The 10264-nt window shown below is 41.0% G+C and overlaps 1 protein-coding gene across 1 annotated transcript; it reads left to right on the top strand.

Annotated features, from left to right (window-relative positions):
- Positions 1 to 275: 275 nt before the first annotated feature.
- slc35g1 (solute carrier family 35 member G1) lies at positions 276 to 9541 on the top strand. The gene is made up of 5 exons (XM_080466926.1): positions 276 to 691; positions 4033 to 4213; positions 5945 to 6079; positions 6190 to 6386; positions 8194 to 9541. Exons 1-5 carry the CDS (start codon positions 412 to 414, stop codon positions 8604 to 8606), a joined length of 1206 nt encoding a protein of 401 aa, XP_080323052.1. The 5' UTR covers positions 276 to 411; the 3' UTR covers positions 8607 to 9541.
- Positions 9542 to 10264: the final 723 nt, after the last annotated feature.

The following is a 10264-nucleotide window of genomic DNA, read 5'->3' as shown; positions in this document are numbered from 1 at the left end:
TTTGAATGATAACTTCAATCACCATGCTCAAGCAAAAAAACTATAACATTTTGATCAAAACCAGGTCAGTTGAATTGGAGTAGAAGGTTTCGCGCACCATCTTTCCAGGTGTCAATTAATTGCCCACCCTGGTCGAACTGCATGTCAGGTGAGTTTTGGTTGGTTCACACTTCCACGGCTGCCTCCGAAATGGGCGTACCCGTTTGTGGGAATGGTTCAGTTGCCCAGCACAGTCGGCTTGGGTTCATTTCTGCCCCCCTGTGGTTAAAGTAACTACCGCACGGGAGTTTGTGCGCCAGTGGCATCCAGATTAGCCATTAACCTGGTCTCCTCGGTCACTGTGGACACCGGAGGAAAAGCGCAGCTCTCTCACCGAGGCATGCTGCCGCTCGGCCGTCACATCTTCTCACCATGAGCTACCGCGAGCACCGCACACGCGGCCGGGATTCATCCACAGAGGACGGCGCCGTCGCTACCGTGACCTTTCACAAAGTTGACAGCCATGACCGAGAAGAGCGCGCGGCGGAGAGCGTCCGCCTGCACACGAACTGCCATGTGTCTTGTGAACACAACCATGATGCTGAGGAGGAGGAGCACGAGGTGCCGGCGGGAGGAAGCGAGAGGAGAACGCTGTGCCCGGCGGCGCCGTGCGTCACAGCATCCAGCGAGGGACGCGCACAGGAAGAGGAAGGTAGAGAGGCGCGCGTTGCGCACGGATAATGATCAGTGTCCGCTTCCTCTCACATCTCTCTCCCCTCTTAATGCACTTTCTGGAAAGGGTCAGAGAAATGAGGCGATTAGACGGCATGGAGAGTCAAATAACCGACTTCCTGAGTGACCTGACGTTACGCAACCGTCAGCGATAACGGACACGTCACGTGTGCGCTATTAGCCTATTGGACGGGATTTATCCAAGGCGACGCACACTCAGGCGCTGATAAACAGGACACTTTAGTCTTCATTTTACAATAAATCTCACCGTGTAAAAAAAAAAAAAAGTTTAAATCATTATGTGCCGTTTTGTAACAACAAATCATTTAATTAACTTGAGCGTCTCTGAGCTTTCCTCTTAAATCAATTGAAATTTATACTCGACTACATAAAGAAAGGTGTTAAGACATCTGTAGTATTTATTTTAGAATAATCAATAGACGACACTCTCCCCTACTCCACGTTAGTGCACATGATTGATGATTTGTTTTTGTTTTTTTAAATGTGACAACAGCAGTATCTATTTCCAAATGTACACCCGGTTAATCTTGTCAGCCTTATTCACTACTTTGAATTGTAGTACTGAAGCTCATAACAATAGATAGTCCAGGGGTATCAAACACATTTTAGTTAAGGGGCCCACAAATGGCCAAATTCTACTTTGAATGGACCAGACTGATAAAATAGTGCCATATTAACCTCAAAATTTAAACTGTAAAGTTTTTCTTTGTTGTGGCGCAGAGTATATGTGATGATAACCCGTCTACATTTTTGCAAAACCAAACGATTATTACGGAAAATGACTACAATCTCAGCATAAAGCCAATGTTAACGAGGCATTCAGGTGCAAATTTCATTGATGTGGCCTAGAGTTGTTGCATTGTGCATGTTTTTACAAACTCACCCTGACAGCATGGCCTTGAGCTTGATAGCAACAAGGTTTTCATGGCAGCCTCACTGATACCTCAGCCCACGTCTCAATGTTATGTTGTGTCTACTTCTCTTTAAAAAAAAAAATAAAAATAAAAAAGTTAATTTGCTTGGTGGCTTAAAGGGCCAGATCGGAGCCTCTTGCGGACTGGTTTTGGGTCACGGACCTTATGATTGACACCCCTTGGTATAGTTGGGTAATCTGTAAGATAACTAAAGCCCATCTAGAGAAATATTTTACTATAAAAGGTGAAGAATGATTTTGTCATTAATTGTGTGTTAAATGTATTGATGTAATGGTGCATCTTTATACCGACTGAAGTATAGAAATATCCTATACCAACACTGTTTTGATCAAATCTTTAATTTACTCATATTTAGTGTGAGATGTTTTGCCAAAATATTATTAATCTTTTTGTTGTAATTGATTATAAATAGGGATGTACAATGTTGTGGTGGTGATCACTCTCAGCTCACGGTGGAAAAAGTCCCCGATGTAATTTCAGATTTGGGGACTTTGCATGTTAGATAAGACGGTATCTAAGAATCACGGACGTATGATTCTAAATTATTATATATCAACACGTTGGTAATTTCAGGGGCATTGTGACTGGCTGTGACGGTTCATCTTTTTAAATAAAATTAAAATCTTGAATATCAGGGATGTGCCGATACGAAAATATTTGGCCGATACCGATATTCATATTGTTGGTATGGTAAATAGACAAAAGCAGTGAATTTGAATAATATTTCTCTGTTTTTTTAGGCAATTTACATCTATGAAATGTATAAACTGAGCTATTTCCTGACCGTATCCATGCCTATCCTTTCATACTTATTGTGATTCTTCATTGGACAACAGTGATTTACAGCTGCTGTGGTAGTGTCATAACAAAGGGATGGTTGCAAAACAACACAGGCATTTCGTGAGATCAAATACTTCAGTGACTAATTTTTATGAAGTGTATTATACCCCACCCTATGGAGATTCGACTGAAGTGTTCTTTCTGTAAGCCGAATCAGTTTGTCCAAAGTCTAACAGTTTGCAAACTTACCAACATCGACTTCTTTCAGTGATTACAGGGAAGTATGCAGCCTGAAATGATAGGTTGCTCTACGTGTCATTTACATTCCAGAAGCTGATTTTGTTTTTTGTTTATTTAGAAGTTTTTTGCAAAATCTTATGAAGATCAATAGGGGGGGAAAAAAACCCTAACACTAGACAAATATTTACAGTCCATGTTTATTGAAACACTTTTGTTCAGTCCTGTGTGTGTATTTTAAGTCCTTACTGCCTCCCAGCACGCCTCCCAGTTTATAAGCTGTGTTCTGATTGGGGGAGTATTATCCTTAAAAGGGTTGAATTACTGTGGTAGATTCACCATATATACATAAACATACATACATATAACAAACCTTTCCCAGAAATAGTTGTAATTTCAAGCTATATATTTGCTGACAGATGCTGATTCTATTCACACGGTAACAATATTAACTTAACTATTAGAATTTGCAAAAAGGTTTGGAAACGTGCATATAGTTCCCTTCTTCATTTGAATTCCCAGAGTTTTAATAGAATTAGATGTGTAACATTTTTGGCGTTTCTTACTTCCAACAGTTTTGAACAGACAAATATGGAACTGTATTCATTTTAACTTTATGTGCTTAAACTATTTGCCCTTGATTTACACTTATCTTGTAAAAGGGATGCATATTTAATAATCATGACATCCAAATGAGTGATTTCAGGTAAATTGTAGACATTATGACTATTCAGAATGTCACTGTACACCAAACAAATCTTAATTTGAAGAAAGAGGAATGGTAGCTCTGGTCCCGACACAGTACTGTAGTCTGTGATAAGCGGGCTTATGCCATTGAACTCAATGTTCTCAGTCTTCCAACCAAAATATAGAGACAAAACCTCAAGGGACTCAATATGCAACAGGGACATGGCATACATTTTAAATTATTTTTGCAATATGATATCTTCCATCTACCCATGTCTCTGATTAAAGTTAAGAAAGTAAATATCATATATATATATATATATATATAATCTATAGAGTGGTATATATACAAAGAAAGATCTCCTGTGCAACCCCAGGCTGAAATTGAGCCTCTTCACACACAGGGTTTGGAAACGCTACCCCCACAGTTTTTGGCCTATCTTTTGTTTGAGGTTTTGGCAGCTGAGATTCTTTTTTTTTTTTTTTTTTTGCGGTCACAATGAGTTCAGCATCATACTCTCAGCGTGAAATGAAATGTAGATCAGTTTTACTAATCTTCAGGGTCTCTGTGTACTTTATTTCCCCGAATGATACCTCGCTGACTTCTCACTGCCACAGCTCATTCTTCGATTCTCACTCTCTCTCTTTGTCTTTCTCACAGACACGGAGAAGCCAAAAAGATGTCCAGGTCTTGGCTTGTTCTACGCTCTACTCTCCACAGTTTTATTCTCCACCATTGCTGTCCTGGTGAAAACTATCCAGGGAATCCACGCCGTAGAGATCAGTGCCATGCGCTGCTTCTTCCAGATACTCTTCATGATACCGTTACTCGTCTACCACAAGTAAGCATGGCTCTAATGTCAGGTTCAACTCTAACACATACTTGGCTTGACACTATGGTTTCATAATGCCCCCAAACACTATTCACTCTTTAAACCAGCAATTTATTTGCTGTGACTAGATTATGACGATTAAGAACATGAAACCAAATCATTACTGGTGGTTTTTCTCACGGGAAACTTGCTTTCATGCTTATTCCTTATCATGAGGCTTCAAGGCCAATGTCCTGTCCTTCTGGAACACTCATCTCAGGAATATGAATTATTACAGTGGGCAAGATCCTATTGAAATATAAGGAATTACAGTATTATTATTTTTGGTTACTGCTCTTTTACAGCCGAAAGTACTCCATTTTTGACAGCCTAAAAGTACTCAGGCCTTCGTGAATATTTGCAGACAAATCAGAAGTGGTGAAACATGTAACATTTTATGGCCAGAGCGCATATGTCAACAGCAGAGGTAAAACCAAAAGCAGATCAGGACGTTTAAATCTGGATCTGCTCTTGGATTTACCTCTGGATCTGTTTTAGGGTTTTAGAGTATGGCCCTTGTGACATTTTTGTGTCTCCTTCTGCCCTTCATATCCCGACCATTCTCAAGGATTAGATCACAAAGTTTGGGGCCCCATGGTATGCGGAAGTTGATTATTTAAGCTTCCTCCTACCAATAGGTGGCGCTGTCACTGTGAATAGACATTAGCATATGGATGATGTTCAGTGATGACACATGTGACGTTTCAGGCAGATTTCAGCATGTAGAGCAGAGTTACCAGAGTTACACACCACTGCCTGTTTCATGGCGAACCATCAGATATTTGCCATTTGAGATTATAGTTACATTTTTATACTTTTTCATCAGGAAGGTTTGTTGTATCCACTGAACAGATTTCAGGTCTCTTGCACCTACCCCCCCAGGAGGCCCTTGTTTGTTCCATTTCACACAAAATGCAAAATAGTGGACTTCCTCTTGGGTTTAGAGTATTGGTGCTTGTGGAATTTTCCTGTGGCCCAACATGCTGCATATGTCTACCAAATTTGTTAGACGTAGGTGAAATGTGTTGCCCATAGTGTAGCAAACGTGTAAACAATAGGGGACCCTAATTATGTATTTACATAGTGCACAGTGTAAATTGAATTTGCAACTTACAGTAGGATCATTTAAAATCAATTACTAAAACAACCCATGTGAAATTATTATGTAATGATACTTTGAGTTGTCATACTATATAGCTATGTTGAGAAAGCTTATGTTCATGATGGAGAAAGAAAGGGGAGGAAAAAAAGCTTCTGGCAATCATTGTTTTTACTCTTTGCCCATCTGTTGCACCGCCATCGCCTGATTTTCATTGCTTTTGTAAATACAACTGGAGAAGAATTGCACTGAATCACAATCGGAGTGAAACTGAATTCACAAAAGCTGCTTCCAGCTCTTCTATTCATGCATCTACCTGCTCACCCATCCATCAATTCATCGTCGACATTTTTCTTTATTCCTGCATTAGTTCATTGCCTAATTTATTTTTTTTTTTTATGGAGCTCAACCATGCGTCCATTCATCACTGTCATACACTCATTACCCTCATTCATCCTTATCTTCTGCATCCAATCATTCGTCATCCTGTTTGTTTTTTCATCCTTCCAAAGATTTTTGGTTTATAACTTCCTCTATTAGTCTCGCCATCCATCCATTCACTCATCCATGCATCCATCATCCTCCTATCTTTGTGCCTCCAGGACGGGTTTCTTCGGTCCCAGAGATAAGCGTATATACTTGATGCTTCGCGGCTTCCTCGGTTCCCTTGCCATGATCCTGCTCTTCTATGCCGTTCAGCAAATGCCACTGGCAGACGCCACTGTCATCATGTTCAGGTGAGAGACGGAACGGCATGTCTTGTGTGCGCTTGTCGCACTTGCTACTTTCTGCTCCTGTTGCCATTCATTTAGTTCTTATCTTTTTTTTTGTCCTTGCTTTCTTTCAGTAACCCAGTCTTCACCTCCCTTTTGGCTTGGATTTTCCTGAAAGAAAAGTGCACAATCTGGGACTGTGTTTTCACCGTTTTCACCATCACTGGTGTCATCCTCATCGCCAGACCACCTTTCATCTTCGGCAAGGCTCTCGGTGGCCTTGAGACCGACTACGCCAAACACATAAAGGGGGCCATTGCTGCCTTTACAGGTGATATAATTAACCTTTTTTTTTTTTTTTTTCTTCGTCTCCAACATCCAGGTTGATGTGACAGAACTGTGTTCACACTTGCGGTCTGGATTAGCACAGCAGCCGGGGGAACTGAATATAATTTAACCTCCTGGAACATCGAGATGCTCTTCCCCCTCATTAATCATAGTTCTCGGTGTGGGTCTCCTCTCTGTCATGATGCTTGAATAGCTTCTGTCATAAAGGTCCTTTAAGGTGTTAGAGAGTGGTGCATTTATAAAACCGGGGCCGAGTTACTCTGTGAGGGAACCAGGAAGGTTTTAGCTGCTTGTGCCAGCTGCATAGATTAGATAAAATTTTCCTCCTTCCTTCTTTACCTAAATACTTCCATTAAATCGCCTGGTTAACAATTGATTGATGACCCTTAAGTCCTAATAGCTTCTTTTATACCACCCAAGTGTCTCAAAGTGTGGCTCAAACACCAATGGCAAAATGAATTCAGTTTGCTTTTCTTTCTGATTTTCACTCATGAGCAATCCTACATTCATACCAGTATCCTGGCATTGGTAACCAGCCGTTATTAGCAATTTCCTTATTTTTATGTCTTCCAGGATCAATTAAATCAGGATTTTTGCATTGACTTTAGGTAGAATGGAAAGTAAAACATGGCCCGGTTTACTGAAGAGAAGAAACAAGGATATTTTGCCGCATGCATTTTCTTTAAGTTCAGCATACAATAGAAGCATGGAGCAGTGACATCCTCATGTCAAACAATTTATTGTAACAAAAGCCAACAACAGTGTTGGCTAAACCACGCCATGGGCTTGTCACTTTACCATTCACAAAGTTTAGGGCAGTTCTTTGTTGACTAGACATACCTGCCCACATTCTAACACCACCACCATTGAAGGCTCGTCTGGTTACAAATGGCTGACGCATAGCGCCCTCCTCGACGTCTCCAACATCGTAGGCGGCCATCATTTCTGCTCAACGTGAATGGACGTTGATCAGAGAAGAGCACTGAGGCCCACTGGTCCCTCATCCAGTGTCATCTAGCACGCAGACCACGCCGATTTAAACCGTTTCCAACGATCTGACGTGACACTCGGATCCTCTCAACCTTCTTTAAATGTGCCTGGAGTCGAGTGACATTCACGATCCGGTTCACAATGAAGTGGTCATCAGTGTGGGACGTGGACAAAGGATGTCCACCTCCTGTATATCTGTGACTCCCCCAGTCTCTCTGTAAACCTGTTCAACCTGCTGGTATGACCCTCTAAGCTCAGTGGACACTTCCGTCTGAGAACTTCCTGTTTTGAAGCTTCAATGTCGACGTTCTGTTGATCAGTTGTTGGGCGTCGTCTTGGTCTCATGATGAACAGGCGGACATTGACAAGGTCATATCAAGTTTAACTGTAAAGATAATAGTGCATTTTACATTCATCCTGAAAGTCGACTCTTGAACTTTTCATGAGTAGTTCATATGATCCATAATGAGCCGACTGTTTTACTGTTTCACTAAAACTCCTGCTTACTGGAGAAGGAGAGCCTTGATTTTCCTACAATTAAATTTACATTTCTTTACACATGAACTCAATGCACATTACATCAAAAACACACGTATATCAATATACCTGGAAAAAAATAGTCAGGTTTTATTTCCTGGTTTTAAATGTGGACAAAGTTGTGATGAAAGTCAAGTTGATGGGCGTCACCGTCATGAAAGACGTCTAACTCTAGTTACCATTAACATTACTAATTTTAGTTCATTACGATTTTCTGTACTCAGACTAGATGTAGTAATTTTTTATATTCTTTTTCCTTGTAGGTGCAATTGCAGCTGCTTGTACGTTTGTTATTCTTCGCAAGTTGGGGAAGAGCGTCCACTACTACCTCTCCGTTTGGTATTACGCCGTCATCGGCCTAATCCAGAGTGTTATCGCCGTGTCCGTCCTCGGGGAATGGAAACTCCCGTACTGTGGCCGCGACCGCTGGCTGCTGGTCTTGATTGCCGTTTTGGGCATCGGCGCCCAGACCCTCCTCACAAAGGCCCTGCAGCTGGAGAAAGCCGGACCGGTGTCCCTGATGAGGACCGGTGACGTGGTGCTGTCGTTTTTGTTTCAGTTCTTGTTCTTCAACAAGGCGCCCACTCTGTGGAGTCTCGGAGGGGCGCTGTGCATCGTGGTGAGCACCAGCGGCACGGTGCTGAGGAAGTGGTACATCATGACTCGCAAGAGTTGACCAGCAGGAAAATCATGAAGTACTATCGCCTTCCTGTAGTGCTAGTTTTTAACCTTCTATTGTCTTGATGTACTCAAGAACACAGAAGATATATTTACTTTTTTTTGATTATTATTATTATTATTATGCAAATCAAAACCTTTTAGCTCTGTGGAGAGCCGAAACCAGCACTATAGACCAGTTCTGTTCGGGGTCTGTCATGAGTTTGTGATAGTTTGATATTTACAACTATATATGCATTATTTTATCTCTATAGTTTAGTCTTAACTTAGATTAACAGAAGTACCTGCTGCCTCTACTAAATCCTGCACCCTGAATCCTGTGACTGAATGAATGCTTTGCTTTACCATTTTTTTTTTTTTTTTGGTTACCTTTTTAAAATGTGTGCAGTATTTTGTATTCAGTCAGCCGTTCCCCCATTTCCTTTAGTTTTGACCTGGATTAAATCCAAAGAGAGATTTCTAAATCTCTGATTGTCGATGCAGCATAATTGCAGTACTGACAATTGAATTATTTTCTCTTTTTCCAAATGCAGTTTTCACTCAAAGTGGTGCAAGAATCGCAAAACTGTGACTTGTGATGTGAAGTAACTAATATAAGCAAACTTAAAAAAACAAAACCTTATTGGCTAAACGCTTGTGTCACTAACTTTGAAGTGCCTTGTGTAAAGATCTTTAACCTTCAGGTTCTCTTTCTCAGTCAACTGCGAATCGCAGCGGTAATGGTACCAATGTTTTTACATCCAAGTTTGACTGTTATCTGGAAATTTCTTTGCATTGATATTGGTGGTTTTTAGTTATTTTTTGTTGTTGTGTTTGTATTTTTCATTACTTGTTTGTAACGGGGCTATAATTTGAACTTCACATTTTGATTGCCCTTTATGGACTGTTGATTTTGTTGATAATCTCTTTGTAATGTTAAAAACCATTTGAACTAACCAACCTGGTCATTTCTATCTTATAAATCCATCTGCAGTCTGGGTATTTCAGCTTAATTGCAAATACCCATAGTATCTGTGCTGGTAGTATCACCGTTTGGCTGTCCTCTTATACAATTTCTTTAAGTTATATTCGTCATGATAAGGAAGGGCAAGTCAAAACACTGATCAGTGAGGGCTGAGGCCTGAAGAAATGTGTTTCACCTTCCACCTTCTTCATTTTGATATGGTTTAGTAGACACAAGCACCTTTGATTAATCTGAGATGGGGTAATTATTTTTTTTTTTTATTGCTTAATATCTTTATTGACTGCAATACAAGCAAGCGTTCTCAGTAGAGAGGGGAAGGTAGGCACAGTGGAAGGATCCTTTTCTGCCGTCATGACATACACTTCTTTGTGAATCTATCAATGAAATGAGCGTAGTACAATCTGGCTATTAGTTTCAGCAACAACATGAACGCAAATTCCATTAACAAGGTCTTAATTGAACGTGTCACAAAAGCCAGTTTTGTCACAACGAAAGAGGTGATGGTTCTCTGCCCTTGACACCGAGTGCTTGGAGTGACGCGTGGTGAGCGTGACCTTTCTGGATGTGCGGGCCTCGGTCTTGCCTGACGTGCAGCTTACGCCGTGAGCTCCACGCTTGAAAGCACACCCAAAGTTAATGTGTGCGACTCATGCTGCCTCGTCATCGCTACAGATGTCGAGTGATGCCTCGGA

This window comes from Lipophrys pholis (genome assembly GCF_963383615.2).
Source record: "Lipophrys pholis genome assembly, chromosome: 1".
In the NCBI taxonomy this organism is placed as follows: Eukaryota; Metazoa; Chordata; class Actinopteri; order Blenniiformes; family Blenniidae; genus Lipophrys; species Lipophrys pholis.
Note: the sequence above shows the minus strand (reverse complement) of the source record. Positions and strands in the feature narration are given on the sequence as shown.

Coding starts and splice junctions, on each gene's coding strand:
- slc35g1 (XM_080466926.1), top strand. CDS start 412: ATGAGCTACCGCGAGCACCGCACACGCGGCCGGGATTCATCCACAGAG. Junction 4,214..5,944: donor CCGTTACTCGTCTACCACAA/GTAAGCATGGCT, acceptor TTGTGCCTCCAG/GACGGGTTTCTTCGGTCCCA. Junction 6,387..8,193: donor GGCCATTGCTGCCTTTACAG/GTGATATAATTA, acceptor TTTTCCTTGTAG/GTGCAATTGCAGCTGCTTGT.